At 35.8% G+C, this 18,609-nt stretch overlaps 1 protein-coding gene across 10 annotated transcripts in view; it reads left to right on the top strand.

Moving 5' to 3' along the window:
* abi1a (abl-interactor 1a) overlaps positions 1 to 17,695 on the top strand; it is a 57,637-nt gene extending 39,942 nt beyond the window's left edge. For 2 of the 10 annotated variants that reach the window (XM_084103064.1, XM_084103072.1), the window contains 7 exons: positions 101 to 241; positions 3,318 to 3,418; positions 5,115 to 5,204; positions 8,919 to 9,116; positions 13,021 to 13,107; positions 15,364 to 15,552; positions 16,385 to 17,691. In XM_084103064.1, coding sequence (XP_083959190.1) covers positions 101 to 241; positions 3,318 to 3,418; positions 5,115 to 5,204; positions 8,919 to 9,116; positions 13,021 to 13,107; positions 15,364 to 15,552; positions 16,385 to 16,560 — 982 coding nt within the window. In that variant the 3' untranslated portion in view covers positions 16,561 to 17,691. Of the gene's footprint in view, positions 1 to 100; positions 242 to 3,317; positions 3,419 to 5,114; positions 5,205 to 8,918; positions 9,117 to 13,020; positions 13,108 to 15,363; positions 15,553 to 16,384 lie in introns of all 10 variants that reach the window. The other 8 variants (XM_084103065.1, XM_084103063.1, XM_084103069.1 and 5 more) reach the window with 4 other exon arrangements.
* Positions 17,696 to 18,609: the final 914 nt, after the last annotated feature.

Here is an 18,609-nt window from a genome sequence, read left to right on the forward strand (position 1 = left end):
TGTGTGATAAAGCTATCACACAACACCATGGCACTGACAGCAGTTTTCAGTAGCAAAGTCGGAAATCATATATGCCTGTTTGTTTTAAATACATATGCAGGCGTAACAATCCTTATAAAACGCTTGAGCCAGTGAAACCTCCAACCGTTCCCAATGACTACATGACGAGTCCAGCTCGCTTGGGCAGCCAACACAGTCCAGGACGCACCGCATCTCTCAACCAGAGACCCAGAACCCACAGGTAACACACGTCTGTCTGTCTGTCAGATATCTCATTTTTCTCTCTTAATTTGGCTTTTTCCACTAGTCCTCTCCCACTCTTTTCCATGAGCCTCCACAGTTTAATTTCTGAATGTCAGCGCATATTTGACGTCCTCTGGGGGTATAACATTTTCGTTCATGTTGCTAATGTCTAAATGACGATGATCGGGGGGGTTTCTGAATGTTTCCAGTGTGCGCTCGGCACTCTTCACACCCACTCGTCTAACATCTGTAAATAAAGTCATCACACCAACCCACACCTCAACCGCACGCCAGACCAGAGGGAATAACCCCTCATCCCACTCCCCAGCGCTCACCAAACACAATCAGGACTGCAGCGTTCGTGCTCAGAATGACTGAATGACTCGGCCTCATTAGTTAATGCTGACTGTGATGCCATAAATAATACACAACTTTTCATTTGTGTATAGTGGCACCACAACGCCAGGTCTTGTGAGTGTGGCCTGCTGAATCCATCAAATACTTGTCTTAAAGGGAAGAAAGGATTTTGCTTCAATTACCTTCCTCCATAAAAACACAAAGTAGAAATTTTGAAGAATTGTACTGGTAAAATTACAATGAACTTAGTCGTTCAAGCTTCTAAAAAGATGCAAAAATCCCCATGAAAGCTCAATGCAATTTGACTACATACAATATTGGGTAAGACTTTATTTCACAGTGTCCTTCTTAAACAGGTTACATGTAGGTACTATAGTAATTACCATAAATTGTGCATAAATACATGCAACTAACCCTAAACCAACCCCTATTCCTAACCCTACAGTAAGTACAAAAACATGTAGTTCAAAAACAAAAAATCTTACCAACTCCAAACTTTTGAAGGATATGGTGCTTTTGCGTCACTCTTGACAGCCTCAGGATTCTTGGTCATTGTAATGTATAAAAGAGCGACATACGAGAACAGAGATTCATTGTTTTCACTTATAATATATTTTACTGAATAATCTTTGAATGCTGTTCTCGATTACTGATGTGTAGCCGACAGTGTTTATCAATCGATGTGATGTTGCAGCGTCAGCAGTTTGTATACGCACTTCTTATGTGTGATTAAGATGAAGTATGAATGCTTGTCTCCACCTGAGCCATTATCCGTTCTCCAGAAGCATTCACTGCTGCTTATTCAGCTCTGTTTATGCAGTTCTTTGGGTACCCGATGCATTATGGGTTACAGTGTCAGTTAAGGTTACATTTACAAATGGATCTAGTAATCTGGTGATGTTCAGTAGTGATACCTTTTTTTATTTTTTATGTTTCTTCTTCAAAACAGTTGTGAGTGTTTAAATGTTGGTCAGATGACCAGATTAAGTCAAGTTAAGTCAAATTGATTTGTATAGCGCTTTTCACAATACACATTGTTTCATATCATAATGTTCATAATGTAATATTAGAGCTGGGCGATGATCAAGCAGTTAAAATATGCTATACAGGATAGATCACCCTTTACGAGAATGCTCTATGCATGCGGATAAAGTTGGACATACTTATACATTCAACTTTATATAAAGAGCTGGGCAAAGAGACCAAATAAAAAAATCAGGGAAATGAGATTTGCACTATAGTATGTATTGCTTTATGTGAGTAGTGCATGTATGTGGATAAGGTTAGATGTGAAATAGTCTATATATAACGAGATAATCACAGCTGAGATATTGTATTCATTGCTTTACATGAGTATACTGTATGTAATGTATAATTTTTAATATATCAATGGGTGATAATAAAATTTACATTTAACACTGCTTATTAGTTACATTTTTAAATTGCGAGAAAGTCACAATTGTGAGATATAGTCAGTTAAATCAATTATATATTTTTTTTAAATCAAAAATAAGTCTAAATTGTGAAGTATAAGCTCGCAATTGCAACAAAAAATTGTGGGATACAAGTCCGAATTACCTTTTTATTTTGTTTATGCAATGGCGGAAACTAGCTTCTATATGATCTTCTCTAAATGCCTGTACTAGTCTTTCATACAACCCACAGAATAATTTGTTAATTATTCAATTGGAAAAGATTTGCACATCTCTAGTTAAAATCAGATCATTTAACTCGGTCTCCGTTTAGATAATGGGGCAATTAAGCCTGTGCTGTGATGATGAGATCTCTTGCAGTGCATCATGGGAACCCCTGCTGCTCTGGTTTCTACATGGACACACAGAGGATTATGTGGGGGTGTAACACTGATGCAATGATGCTCGTAGCTCCACAGTGTTGAATAATCCATCAATTGATCTGTGTTGAACGTATGTGTAACTACGTATGGCTAACGTAGTGCAATGTGTCTCAAAGCCAAGTGTGTATCTAGGTCACTTTACCATGTGAGCCTGTGATGCTCAGAGCGGAGCACTAGCTTACTTCTTACTGAATACTACAGTATATGATGTTCTGCTTGCTGTATGTGGAACATTATGCATGATGTAATGAAAAGCATTTAACAGTAGTATGCCATCATCACCTCATTGTGGCATCCAGTGATTTGGACAAAATCGTGATATGGCTTAGTTTGATTATCAAATCGCAAAAGCTACGATTAAAATAAATAAATAAATACAGAAATATATATAAAGCTCTTAGAAAGCATCTGATGTCAGCAAAAGAGATGTTTTAAGGGTTGGCTCCGGTTTTCTGTCAAAATAAAAGCTTCATGGTTTAACACTTGAAGAATGAAGAAACTAAGACAGACAGTTGTACTGTGAAATGAAACGCATTATTATATTTTTCTTAAATAGTCGTTTTTATTTTACAGTGAAATATTACAATAGCAATATTTATTATTTTAATTATTTTATTTACAGCACAATTATAATAATATTAATTTATTTTATATTTATAAAGATAATTTTTGTTGTTGTATTGTTGTCTTTTGCAGTCTAATCTAACGAGTTGAGAGAAAGATCACTGTTGATATTGCTATCACATTGAAAGTCAAATTGCATTGTGGGATACAGTACTCCTCAAAGTATTCTCTGTTTTAGTTGATGTAGTAGGTGTGTATGCTGAGAACTGTGTCTGACTTCTTCTCCATCTCTCTGTAGTGGCAGCAGCGGGGGAAGCGGCAGTCGAGAGAACAGTGGCGGCAGCAGCATCGGCATTCCCATCGCCGTGCCGACTCCCTCCATTCCCAACTCAGTCCCAGGTGAGCTGCAGCCCACATACAGCTGCTGCTAAAGCACAATGCCCTAGGTTAGGGCCAACCGGAGAATTAGACTTAAACTTCACATGTGGGTGTTTAACGCTGCAGTGTTTCCCGTTCTCTAGAGTGAGAAGCAGGATTAGTTGTTCATGGCCTGATTCTTCCAGCTAAAGGTTTGTCGAAGTAGGCCACTACACAAAACAAGGACAGGTAGAAATAGAGAGGAAGTGGAAAACTCTAAAGGGTGGTCTGTCTGCAGAGAACAGGAGAAAAGAAAAGAGTTTAGTGAGAAAAGAGGTCGCTGTCCTGTCCCCCACCCCCCTCCTCCTCCTGAATCCTTACAGTCACCATACCAACACTGCATCAGCACCTCTGATTTCCTTCTCCTGGATTAAGGTTATTTAGTGCTGACAGGACTTTTGAATGCAGCTTCTCTGTCCTTGTACTCTTTTATTTATCTGTTTGTGTACTTGCATAATAACATTTAAGGTTTTTCCTCTAGGCTTTGATGAAGGACTATTTTGACTCCCAAAACCTAGTGAGCTACCTACTTAGGCAGCATTTTAAGGCATCTTAAACACATGTTGGCTATTCTAAACTTTTACGCCTCGTTTTAGCTCTCGTTAGACAGCATCAGTTGAACCCTTTATGGAGAAGACAGTTGCATTACAAAATTAATCCAAGATGGCGCACAGAGTTGAGGGAATGTTGATTATACTTGCATCATTCAGTTCTGAATATTTGATAAACAGAAAATAGTTTGTATATAATAAACGGTTTCATCAAAAATATCAGTTCAGATGAGTTCTGTCAAAATAAAAGTTGTTTATGGAGTGTTTTCAGTCTATTGTAAGTATTTTAAATCCAGAGCACTGCAGGAGTGAGTCCTAAAACGTGGAAACAAGTTAGAATTTTCACCCTTCCGGGTCCATTGTCCAGAAGTCAGTGGGTTTTAATGGGTTTTGTTATTGCTTTTAAATGCCTGAAATAAAGTCTGTGGTTAACAAAAGCTCTAGATATTCTCAAGTGTTATTCTACAACAACAACAAAAAAAACCTTGTGATATTTTTTTATGTGCCTTGATAAAGGAAATTCACAGGAAATTCATCTACTCACTTTTACTGCCTCATTGTGTTTATAATCGCACTCTTGCAAACTATTATAGCTTGTAGATTATAAATAAAGATAGAAAGAATTGTCAGAAGCTAGAGATGATGTCATACTACTGTGGCATAGTTCGTTTATGGCGATTGTATTTATATTAAGTTCCGCATTTGTGAAGATTATCATGGTTAACAAAACGTGTGAGGATTCTAAGCTTTTGTTAGTCAGAGAGCTTTTTTCTGCAATAATACAAAAGTCACTGCAGTTCTCTATAATACATCTATTTACCCAGTGTTTGTGTTGTGCTATGTTTTTAGGGTTGTGTTGTTAGCTTAGCATCATTTCGAACCTCAAAATCCACTGGAGTCAATTTAGAGTCGAGTCTCCCATGTGCTTCATGTATCAAGTGCTATTTGTGTGCCACGAAAAGTTCAAATCAGTCAACTTACAAGGATATAGGATGGTTAGGATGCTGTCTATGTAGACCGCGATGTAGCTCACTGGGTTTTGGAACAGAGCTTAGTTTTTTGTGCGCTATTAATGAATGAATCGCGCTCAAGGTGTGTTTTCTCTGATATGACGTTCTGACCCGCAGTCGAACCCTCATGGGGTGCTCCTCCCCCAGCCCCTCCTCCTCCACCCCCCCTCCCCGGTCAGGGTCCACCAATGCCAGCCGCTGCTATAGGTGAGCCCCGATCCCATCGCCAACTGATCAAAATCTGATCCAGGCGACACCGGCGCTACCGTCCCGCCATCCACCTGTCCGTCTGTGGGTGTCAGAATGGGCCGCTTTTGGGGATGGTGGTGGTGATTAGTTATTTTGGGTGGCGGATTTGTGCTTAATCAACCAATTTAAATCAATGCACTGTGGAGAAGTCTCTGAACTGCCCTAGAGTATTTCCCATAATTTATTATGTTAATGTTGTTTGATAATGGAAAAAATCCAGTAGACTTGAGGCCTATTCATACCAGGGACAATAACTATAATGTTTTAATAATCATTTTAATTCTGTGAGAATAGGAACAACACTGCAATTATAATGATAATGTCAAAGAGGAACAATATTGTTGGAATCACTTTCAGAACGATTGTTTCTAGCTGATTAAAAATAAAAACATTGACAGCCAATCAGAATCCATCAGACTTTGAAAAGCTTAAGCATTTAAAGCGGCAGAGCGCACTTAGATCGCACAAAACTGCAGAGCGCGCTCAGAATAAACAGAACGTTATTGTCCATTGGTGTGGACGCTAATATAGTTGTTATAATTGTCTTTATATTTATTGTTCTTGGTGTGAATGGGCCTTTAATGGGTTACTGGGGATAGTCCACCCAAAAAAGAAAATTCTGTCATCATTTACTCATTCTCATGTTGTTTTAAACCCGTATGACTTTCATTCATCTTTGAAACACAAATTAATATCTTTTTGATGAAATCAGCTACACAACTACCTCTTTGACGCTTCAAAAAGTTCATAAAGAAATTGTAAAACTAATCCATATGAACTGAGCTTGTTAGTCCAAATTTTCTGAAGAAACATGATCACTTTATATGATGAACAGATTTAATTTAGGCTTTTATTCACATATAAACATTGATCAGTGAACATAAATAGAAGCTCAAAAGACTTGATGCGCGAGAGCAAACCTCATTGGTTCTTGCTGAAGCTCAAACGTGCTGCGTAACACTGGAATGATCCTCATTGGTTCTCGCACGTCATGTGAACATGCTTGAGCTTCCGTTTACCACAACTGATGACGTGTGAGTCGATGAATGTCAATGTGAATAAAAGCAGTCCAATCTGTTCATCATATAAAGCGATTGAATCTCTTCAGAAAAATTTAACTAAACCGTTCAATTCATATGAATTAGTTCTACAATCTCTTTATGAACTTTTTGAAGCATCAAAGGGGTAGTTGCGTAGCTGTCAGGGACGGAAATCTCTCAGATTTCATCAAAGAATCTTCATTTGTGTTCCGAAGATGAGCAAAAAAATTTAGAACGACATGAGGGTGTGTAAATGATGACTGAATTTTCATTTTGGGGTGTACTAACCCCTCTCATTAGGAATCTGCGTGATTGGGAATTTTATGAAACATTTCCCCATGTGGATTTGGCATTGGATTTAAGCTTGTTGAACTTTGAACATGCAAATTTACCAAATTTAGCAATATAAAGCTTCTTGGTTTGGAAGTGACTTCTAAGTAAGTGGTGTTTCATGAATCACTAGTGTTGGCAATGGACAATGAACTTCTGCTAAATTTCACTGAAGTTTCACTAATGTTACCTCACCTTGACATGGAGAAACTCAAGCTGTATCTAGAAACCAAAATATTGTTGAATCTTGAGGGTGGGCTCTCTTGACTCATGCCAGACTTAGAAACTGCATAGCAATGCCTTAGCAACCACCTTAAACAACCTAGCATTGTGTTGGGGAGTTGTCAGAGACTTCCTCACTGCAGGCTCTTTTGAAAGATCATGTTAGCCGGTGCATGACGAATTGACTAATTGCTTTTGTAAGTGCTTTGGATAAAAGCTAAATGCTTAAATGTAATAATGTAAACATCATATCCCATAATTCTGTTCATTAGAACGGGTTTTCACTGGCTCCACCAGGACACATTTGGAATGAGAGGTTCATCCTTAAATATTTGTATTGTGTTCATATCACGTCACTGGTGAAGGCTTGTGGTGCCACAGTGATGTTTGTCCACTGTGTTTGTTGTTCGCTTGGTTCTGGCCATCACTATCAGGGAGAGCGTGTCTCTCTAGGGTTTCCCTGTAATCTGATATCTGACACTGTCAACAGGAAATGTCCCTATAGAGGAAATCCCATCTGCAGTGTACACACACGAAGGACTATATTATTACAGACACAACTACAACATGGTACTCTTTCTCAGGGCCTTTTCTAACTTTGCACATTTTATTGCAGGTCCTGTTGTAGTGTTGTATAATTACATTGCCATTGTTTGTAGTTATTAATGTATAATGGCTGTGAGTTTTCTGAGTTTTCTTCTGATGTTGGGTTTCTCAAGCCCAGGTTTTCTTTGTGAATCTGATGAAACATGTCCTGGTCATATTTAAACCCAAAATCAAAAGAAATGTTATATAAAATGTAATCACTTTTGAGTTTCTCATTGATTTCTATGAAGATTCTGATTAAATTCTCATACTGTAATAGCTACTAGTCTTTACTATTAGTCATATTCTTACAATTTATGTTTGGAAAAGTACTAATTTATGGAAAAGTACTTGTGTGTGTTAAAAAAATGTGTACATGTGTTATAATTTGCCTATATATTATAAATAAATAAATATATATATATATATATATATATATATATATATATATATATATATATATATATATATATATATATATATATATATATATTATATATTATATATTATATAGGCAAATTATAACACGTTTACACAAAATTTGTTAACACACACAAGTACTTTTCCCCTTTACTTAACGAAAGTTGAAGTAAAGGGGAAGGCTTAGCGAAATGGGGGGAGAATGGCAAGCCTTTTAGTTCGTGGACTAAAAAAATCACAATGCTGCCATTCGTGCTCTACAGTACACATGCTCCCTGCCTGGTTTTCATGAATTAAAATAGCTTTTAAAATACGCCTACTGGCAATATTAAAGTGGTTTAAAACGTCTCCCCTTAAAACACTATTGGTCTCGACTATTTAAAAAGGTAAAGGAATATGACTTGGCCTAAAAAAAAAATTCAGTCAGAAGAATTTTTTTCACTTTAATCCCTGAATGTTTTATAAATCTACTTTTTGGTTTGTTTTCTTGCCTTATTGTCTCAAATATATATATTTGGTATATTCGCTTAATATTTGTGAAAATAAGGGCAAAATAAATAAATAAATCTAAATATCTACCATAAGTTTGTTATAGTGTATATATATATATTTATTTATTTATACACGCATAAACTTTTGTTAGATGTGATAGTTCACCCAAAAATGTAACTAATTTACTCACCCTCAAGTTGTTTCAAACCTGTATGAATTTTTTTTCTTCTGCTAAACACACAAAAAAAAATATTTTGAACAATATGGGTAACCAAACAGTTGATAGGCCTCTCTTGAACTTGAGTAAATTATGAAAGAATTTTCTTTTTTTGGGTGAACTGTCCCTTTAATCACGAATTAATCGATTTGACAACACTATGAGAAGTATGAAAAGTGTAAAATATGACCTAGAAATGTGCTTGACGTGTTTCATTGGATTCACTCTTCTGCCTATTAGTTATTTCCTCAAATGATGAATCTGTTAAACTATTGAATGTCGGGAATCTTGTGTTGTCTGCTGTAATTCACTGGCCACTCCTGGACTTTCTCCTGTCTCTGTACCCTCTCCTGTGGGCACTAACAGCGGTGGCTGCTGGGCCGGGTCTCGGGCCGATCCCCATGTCCCAGTTCGGCACGATATCTCGGCAGATCTCCCGACACAACTCCAACACCTCGTCCTCCGTCTCCATGGTTTCCGCCACGGGAACGTACCGCCGAGCCCCCTCCGTGTCTTCCCAGTTCTCCCTGCAGCAGCCGCACGTTAACGGCGGCACAAACGCAAGTAAGACACGAAGAACGCTGCACGAATATACAGACACGTTCAGACTCACATCAAACTGAATCACGCACTTGACAGTTTAAATTCAGCAATAGCAAGTGGAGAGCCACATCCATGCATCATAAAAGGCAGTTATCTTTAAAGATGAACTGAACTGAAATAATCAAAGTTGATAATGTGTTGTTTATGACAATTAAAAGTAAATTACACAAAAAATTTGAATTAAAAATATCAATATAGCTCTTTTTTTAAGCAACACAAAAATTGCGTTTGTTAGTATAAGAACGCTGGCAATTCCGATGACGTCACCGGCATGGTAGAACCTGCGAAGGTATATAGGCAGCTGCAGCTGCAGGTCCTATACACAGACGAAAATTAGTGATTTTAATGGCATGGGTATCTGACTACCACCACACGCCCGGCCTGACACATTAACTGTAATTATGAACCCAAGCCCGATTTAAACCTACCATTTTTTTAATACGTGGGCCGTTATAACCAGGGGCGGCGCCAGAGAATTTTTTAACGCAGGTGCTGAGGGGGTGCTAGATATATACAAATAGTATTAATAAATGAGCAAACATAGGCCACTTAATATTTAATAATCAATTATTTTAATTATCACAATTAAAGTATTAATTGTATTCAATTGAACAAGCAACATTCAGCATTCAATCAAATATTCTTATAGATTTATTATTAATAATGATAATTAATAATTAGCCTAATTATTTCAACATAATATCTCGTTATTTCGTAATATGTAGCCTACATAATATGTGTGCGTGCAACAAGCAAGATGTGCATTTGTAAATCCGGTGACGCACATGCATTTATTTATATTAATAAACAGTGTCGGCTGCAAAGATTAAGCTGACGATCGCCATCTCCGTAGTGAACGCGCCTATAGAGAGAAATGCACATCATTACATAATCAGAGAGTAGGCTAGCCTATTTATTTTCGTTTTGAATTGTTTCGTTTAAAGACATTTCAAGCTTTCTATATTTCTCATGTGTGTAAGGCATACACTGAGTTTCGGTTAAGTTAGGATGAGATGCGCTCCAGTTCACGTGCAATGCAAGTGGACGCGCGGACGCCTCCATGATTATAATGTCTGCTATATTTGCTTATTAAATACAGGTTGATGAAAAAAATATTAAAATTAAGATACAATTTATACAAAACGAAATTCACTTTAAAGAAAGGCTTTCTACAATGCAAATCTTAATTAAGTGGTCAAAATCATGTCTGACCCGCTCCATATCTCTCGATATATTGCGCATATCCTATCTTACTCATGCTGTTAACTTTTTTATATTCAACATAGATGAAAAAAATTATAATAATAAAAAAATAAATCATATTTTAATGAAACTAAATGAGCTTATTTAATGGCTACAACACGTATAGTAGGCTTACAGACTCTCTATTTGTACAAATTGCTGCATATTCATTTACTTCTGAATTGTGTACGTTGAAAGGCATTTGTTTGTGCATAAAACATATCTGACTGCAACATTTATCAAGTTAACGGATAATTGTGCGTGCATTTATTAATTATTATCTTAGTGAATAATGCAACAAGGATGAAGCATGTAAACTGCGTTGTTTGTTTATTCAGAATGAAATGGATCGCAAATGGATCCGAATGAAGAAACGTAAAAAAAAACAACAATAAAAAACAATTAAAAAAAACCTGAACTCCCTCTGTATCAACAATGTGCCCTGAGACGATGGACATCAGCTAGCTTCAGGGTGGGTAGGACATTGGAATCTGTTTACAGACAGACCTGCTGTGGTTTTATTAGCAGCTAGTAAACGCATTATTATCGAGACGAGTCATGATTTATACGGTTTATATGGTCGGAGTGGTGGCTAGCTTGTGGAGTTTGACAAAAGTGCTTCCAACGTGTTTACGTTAGCTGCTAGCTCTTTCCCTAGGTTGGATCGTTTGGTATATAGCTTGATTTTGTTACTCAATTTCAATGAATGAGTGTCTCAGTTTTGTTGAACGCTATAAAGCTATATTGAACACAATATGGTTTGTGTATGTGACAACGTTACATCCAGCCCTTTGCTTAGCTTGCTATCATGATAACAGTTAACATACTTCTCTGTCCTCTGCCTTGACGTGAGCGTTTCAGCGCCCTGTCTCTGCGGTTACATAGATAGCATCGGTGGTGTTAGTACTTGCCATTGGTCTATCGGTCTGCCCTGTACTACAGCCTGAAAAGTTTAACATTGACGGAATAGCCTCAGGTTTAGCCTAACCCTCACCAGTGAACCAGTTGTATAAGTACAAATCTCTAAATAGACTGTCGCTAAAAAATGCTCACTATGGACTCGAAATCCAGGGGCTGCATGCAATGGCTGCTCTGCTAGTGTTGGTTAGCAACGGAGTAGCTTACCATTCCAGTGACGTTGCCGAATGTTGAAATCCAAGATGGCGGCGCCCGTGTAACAACAACAACATTTTCAACATACCATTTTATCCCTTTTAACAAATTCTGCCACTTTAAAAATTGTACCAATGAGAATAAATAAAATGCATCTTTTATATCACCTTTACTCAAAATTCCAGTTCAGTTCATCTTTAAGCTCGTCCCGTCTGTGGAGAAGGGAACAGCCTGTCTCTTCCCACAGGTGTGCGGACGTACACACTAATGTCATTAAGGGCGGAAAGCCTCAGATTTCGGATTCGTGAGAGCACAGGGCCCGTGGCCACCTGTTTATGAATGGAGATTTAGTGTGAGATTTGATCCCACTGTCAGATGTCCACGAGCATTAGAGTGAATGACGGTTAAATCGGCATCAGACGTGAATGAATCGCACATCATTCATGCATTCAGGGGAAAATCCCACTCATTTAACTAACTAGTCTATTTAATTAACTAATCACACCGTCTAATCACAATCATCTGTCACAGTGGGGGCAGTGGGTTTAGTTTTTATGTTCTTTCTTCTAACTGTGCAACGTTTTGTTGTTGTTTTTGTTTTAAGAAGTGTTAAGAACAATTTTATCACAACTTTTTATATTTTGGTTGATGATGACATTCACCACCGTTCCAAAAGTTTGAGGTCAGTACGATTTTTAAAAAAGAAATTAATACTTAGAATTAACAAGGATTAAATGCAATAAAAAAAGGACAGTAAGGACATTTGTTACAGATAAATGCTGTTCTTCTGTATGTTCTATGAATACTGAAAACATTTAAAATATTAAATAGCGCAATTGTTTTCATTGATAAATAATAATAAGAAATGTTCCTTGAGCAACAAATCCTCATATTAGAATGATTTCTGAAGGATCATGTGACACTGAAGACTGGAGTAATGATGCTGAAAATTCAGCTTTGCATTGCAAGAATTAATTACATTTTAAGATACAAAAAAAGTTATTTTAAATTCAAGTAATATTATTATAATTATTATTATTTATTTATTTTGATCAAATAAATGCAGACTTGATGAGCATAAGCGAAAAATCTTACCGACCCAAACTTTTGAACAGAAGGGTTTATTATGATATAACTTTAAATGTTTTAAATTGAAACATTCAGTCCTGGAAAAAAACATGGATATTAATACAGTCTTAAATGAGAATTGTGATATTGATATAACTACAGCTTAAAGTGTTACTGAAAAGCAAGATATTCATTGGTCAAAAGGTTTGAGAACGCTGCCGATTTGTTATTTGGTATCAAATTACCCGAGAGAATGTCATGTTCAGTCTTTCTATATCTATATAGGATTCCTATTCCTATAGGACTACTCTTCCCCACCTTTATTATGTGGGACTGATGTTTTCTTTTCTCTTCCTGTTTTTTTTTTTTTTTTTTCTCTTTCCTCTTGGTCTCTCCTGCTCTTTGTGTGTGTTTGTGTGCGCGTGTGATGTGCGGTGTTCAGTGTGTATGGCCCCCCCTCCTCCACCCATGCCCCAGCTCACCCCACAGATCCCACTCACAGGTTTTGTGGCCAGAGTTCAGGAAAACAGTAAGTCTGACGGCCACGTTTCTCACCCTAGCATGTGGATGTGTTAGAGGTTCACTGCATGCCTCCATCTCCATCATCTCCATCTCCATCTGTTTGTGAAGTAGTCAGTGTTCACTCTGCGTAGCGACTGCAGGTCAAAGAGTGCATGCGTATTGCCATTGTATAATTCAGTTCACTACAACAGATCGAAATAAAGCCTTTGCTAACGCCTAAAGCCTGCGTTTTCTGAAAACAAAAAGTGTGTCACACATTTACATAAGTGTCTATTGCTTTATGTAACCTTAAAGAGGCTTACTAGGCTGTTTGGGGCAAAACTTACCGTTTTGTACTTGAAAGGCGCTCATTGTTTTTAGTCTGTTTTGCGTGTGCTCTACGGTTTGTTTTACATTGGGTTATATTCAATGGCGATAAAGAATTCCTCGTATACACACTTGCCCTGCGTGTGATGTTGGACACTGTGTCACGGGCTACTTTAGTTTATGGCTTTTTGTTTGATTTGTACCCAGCAAGCTTAAGGTAGGGCTGAACCACACTGATGCACCATGGGAAAGATTGAAACCTTTTATCCCAACGTTTCGCCAGTCATCAGAGCAGCAGCGTCGGTTAACTCACACACTGCTGACAGACGTTTAGCTCAAGGACACTTCGAGTGCACCGTCGTTCAGAAAGAAGGATACTGTGGGTTGATGAAGTTATCATTGTAGGTTTTGTCTTGAAATGCCTCCAGAGTGTGTTTTGCTGCCCTCTCATGATGCATTCTGGAACTGAGGCGTTTTTGAGGTAGTCTCACAAAGCCAGACTGTCGACTAGGAGCACAACCTCTGGTCAGTTCGCTATTGTTTTGTATCCAAGTGATAGTTTGGAAAATGGAAGTAATTGTTTGATTAAGTATAGTTCATTTAGTTAAGTATAGTTCATATGGTTTCATATGCCATTCAAGTATACGTTTATCTTATATAGAACAATTATATAAAATAATAGTGTAAAAAGCAAATTCAAGGAGGGAATTTTTTCAACCACTTTTGAAATAAGGACCCTAAAATATGATGATTTCACTCAGCTATATATTTTTATGTATAAATAACTATTTGTTGTTTTAGAAAAATATTAGGTGCCATTATAACTAATATAATATTTTATTACTATTTAAAGAAATCTCATCAATCACATGATATGAATATAATTGGTTAAATTATTTAATAATCTTTTTTTTATTTTTATAATTGAAGTCAGTGTACTAAAGCCAAATAAAATTAATGAAATATTATCTGGAAAATGTTTAATTTGTATTAGGCTGACAACTTGTCTTTCTACCTACTTTTAATTTTGAATTTTAATTTTAGTATTATTTATACACTATTATAGTATTTATAATAGCTTTTATTTTTATACTTTTGTTTTAATTTTATTTTTAGTGCGTATTTGCAGTTATATGTGCTTTTGAAATTTTTATCTGTTTTTTAATATTTTTATTTACTTTTATTTCAGGATTATTTATTGTATGTATGTATTTATTTATTTATTTATTTATTTTGTCAGTAATTTCAACTTAATCTAATTTCAGTTTTTGTTGCCAAGACAACATTTCTAATTTTCATTTAAGTTTATCTAATACTTTTTTTCCCCAATTCATAAATACAATTTTAAATCCTTTAGTTTTAGTTAACAATACCAACTCTTTTGTCAATAGGATAAAAATTAATTTCATTATTTCCAACCAGACGTTTAAAATCGAACTGAAATCGCAATACAAAATGTATTAAAATGATTGTAATAAACAAAGAAGTTTAAATAAGAACTCTAATTATTCTGTAAGTTATGCTGTATCCCCCCCCCCCCCCATCCCCCCATCCATTCCACATACACCCTTTAGTGGCGTTCTAGTTTGAATGTATGGTGTGTGTTTGTGTATTATTGTGTACTATTTATTATGTGGAATATTCCATAATTTTGCCATAATTTGACTGTTGAATTTCACTTCTCTGTTCCATTTAAATCTGGTAAGTATTCATATCCGTGCATTCCTTCATACATACACAATAATCTCCCTATATCCATAGATGTGTGTGTGTGTGTGTGTAATCCAGCACCCGTCGTGAGTGTCTCCCGCAGACACGAGTGTTTATGCAGATTCACCGCTGGTCATGTGATTTGCATGTCTACTAACCGTTCTGCATGAGAGCGTCTGAAGCGCATGCCCGCTCTGGAGCCGTGTCATTAATGCGTTTGACTGACTGTTGTGTGACGCGTGTCCAGTTGCAGAGACCCCGACTCCACCGCCCCCCCCTCCCCCTGATGACATCCCCATGTTCGACGAGGCTCCGCCCCCTCCTCCTCCTCCTCCTCCAGTGGACTATGAAGATGAAGAGGCAGCTGTAGTGCAGTACAGTGACCCCTATGCAGACGGAGACCCTCAGTGGGCCCCCAAGATCTACATGGAGAAAGGTTTTTCATCTACCTTATTAATCTGAAACCATTTTTATTCATGTAAAGTAACAACCTATATTGTTTTATTATTAGAATTAGTATTATTTTTTAGCATTTGTTGTTTATATTATTTATTAAAATGCATGACCATTTCACATTTATATTTTTGAAATGATCACACTGCAATGATTTATATATTTATTATAATTATTATTAACATTTTTATCAATGTTATATATTTTTTATAATGTTTAATTTTATTGGTTAACAATTATTTTTACCATTGTTTTGTTTATTTTTTATACGTCACATTTATATTTTGAAATCAACATGTAATTTATTTATTTTTTAACTATTATTATTAGTAGTAGTAGTAGTGGCATTATAAAAAATACAAATAGTTACATGTGTTAATAAAATAACAATAAAAATAAAAATATTGGTCTTAATAGTCAACTAGGGATGTTATATTTTTATGAATGTAACAAATAACCTTTATTATTATTATTTATGTTTTTTAAATAATCAACATGCAATGATTTATATATTTATTATTATTATTATTATTAAGATTTTTATTGTGTTTATTTTTATTGGTTAACAATGTTTACCATTGTTTCGTTTATTTTATGTATGTAACATTTATATTTTGAAGTCAACATGTAATAATGTCTTTTTATTTTATTATTATTATTAGTAATAATAATTAGTAGTAGTAACATTATTTTATTTTTATTATTTTATTAACATGTAACTATTTGTATTTTTTAATATATATTGTTCATAATACTCGTTTGGTGGCACTGATGTGGCTTATTGTTTTAATAACTAATAACGTTCATCTTTGCAGTGGTTGCCATCTACGACTACGTCAAGGATAAGGACGACGAGTTGTCGTTCATGGAAGGAGCCATCATCTACATCATCAAGAAGAATGACGACGGCTGGTTCGAGGGAGTGAGCAACGGCGTCACGGGTCTGTTTCCCGGGAACTACGTGGAGTCCATCATGCACTACGCCGACTGACGGGACTCGACCCAGAAATCATATATACCCAAACACAGTATAAACCGTGTGCGAGGATACATGTTTGCTCTCGACAAATGGCGGATCATGAAAATCTATGAACTTTACTTTGTGGTGATGGGTGGATGTGGGCAAACGGGATGGAGCGACTATTCGGAGGAAGTCAGTGTACATAAAATGAAAGTTAGCCTGTGGGGTTTCCGTAGTAAATGTCAATCACAGTATCTTCAACAGTCAATACATCATGTGAACATGTAAAGTAGATGATTGTCACCATTTTTTCTTTTTTCTTTTGACATTTCCAACTGAAAGTCAACCATCACTCATCTTATAAACTAATTAATTTTAGTGTTTTATCTTAAAGCACCATGTCATTGCCCCAAAGTGTATCAAAATCTTAACGGAAAGCATGCATACAAAATTGAAATATGTATCGTAACCTAAACGTTAAATTCCATTCAGCTTCCATCTGTGTATTATTTACAGAACACTTTATTTTAAATATAGGCATTTGTAGACTACTCATGTTTATGCTCTTAATTTTTAGTGAAATGTCGATTTAAATTTCTTTATTAATTTGGTTAATGAATGCAAAGCACAGAACTTTCTCATTTGTTTCAACAACGTCTCCCTCCATGTTAATATTTTTTTTTTAGAGTATTTGCTACAATGAACAAACATGAATTATATGTAGATAGCTTGAATATGTAAGCTGTAAAGTATCTAAAGGTCTCTAATCAGTACAAATCACAGTTCTTACAATGCTGGACTCATTCTTTTGCGCCGTGGTCTGTAACAAGTAACTGGCGTCGTGTTGTACAGTGCGGTCTGAACTGGTCTAGTTACTCGACTCAGGTCTGGCATTAATCACACCGTTCTCTGTCTATTGTTCACTCTTTCAGCTGTTTTAGGAGTCGTACCGTCTGAGAAACGAGTACAGAGATTTCTGACCACTGTCAGTCATTACAGGAGTTTAAAGCTAATGCCTTGAGACTTTTTTTGTCATACTGAAACATTTGAAGTGTTCAACTGAATTCCAGCTGTGCTGAAGCTCGTCTCAGCCCAGAATTTGTATTTATAATGTTAATTGAAATTTAATTGTACAGTCTTTTATAATAAATCATTCTATGTAAAACCTTGGTCTATTCATTTAAAAAAAAATTGGTTATTTGTTACTTTTTTAGAAGAATGTAGAGCCATATTTGAATTTATATCGTACCATACATGCACAGATTTTCAAAATGCTACAAAATAGAGCTAAATAATTGTCTTTACAACATAAGAAGGGTCAAAATGTTCATGAGCTCAGGAGGTCAGACTAAATATACTGTACGAGCTGTTTTCTGAGATTTACAGGTTTTGGATTAATGTTTAATCTGCTATAGCAATGAACCCATTAATGTTACAGACAGGCATTCAATTATAAACTTGTGGAGATTCTGCACCTCTAGATGGATTAGACATGATCTCCTAATTGTCAAGAAAACATGAAATATAAGTATTATTTAAACTTTTTTTGTGGAAATACTAAAATGATACAATACAGTTCAATATGGACACTTGTTTCCTCAATGGAATTAAAAAAATAAAGGTAATTGTGACTTTTTCAATTGAGACACGGAATTGCTAGGAAAAAGAAAGAATTGTGAGTTTCCTCATCTTAATTTTTTTCTTCTCTGAAATTAGTTTATATCTCGCAATTCTGACTCTACATATATTCTAAAAAAAGGTCATCATTTATTTGAATTTTTTCCATGCCAAACTAAAGTTTGGTGTCAACGGTTTTTTTATAGAAATGTATACTTTTATCCAAGCAAGGATGCATTAAATTGATCAAAAGTGACAGCAGAGACTTTCACGTTGTTATAAAATACTGATAAAATACAAAAATGTTTCTTGATCATATTTGAATGATTTCTGAAGGATCACGTGACACTGAAGACTGGAGTAATAATGCTGAAAATGCAGCTTTGTTCACAGAAATATAATAGAAGGATTAAAATAGAAGTTATTTTAAATTTTGATTGATCAAATAAATGCTGTCTTGCT

This window comes from Abramis brama (genome assembly GCF_963993115.1).
Source record: "Abramis brama genome assembly, chromosome: 24".
In the NCBI taxonomy this organism is placed as follows: domain Eukaryota; kingdom Metazoa; phylum Chordata; class Actinopteri; order Cypriniformes; family Leuciscidae; genus Abramis; species Abramis brama.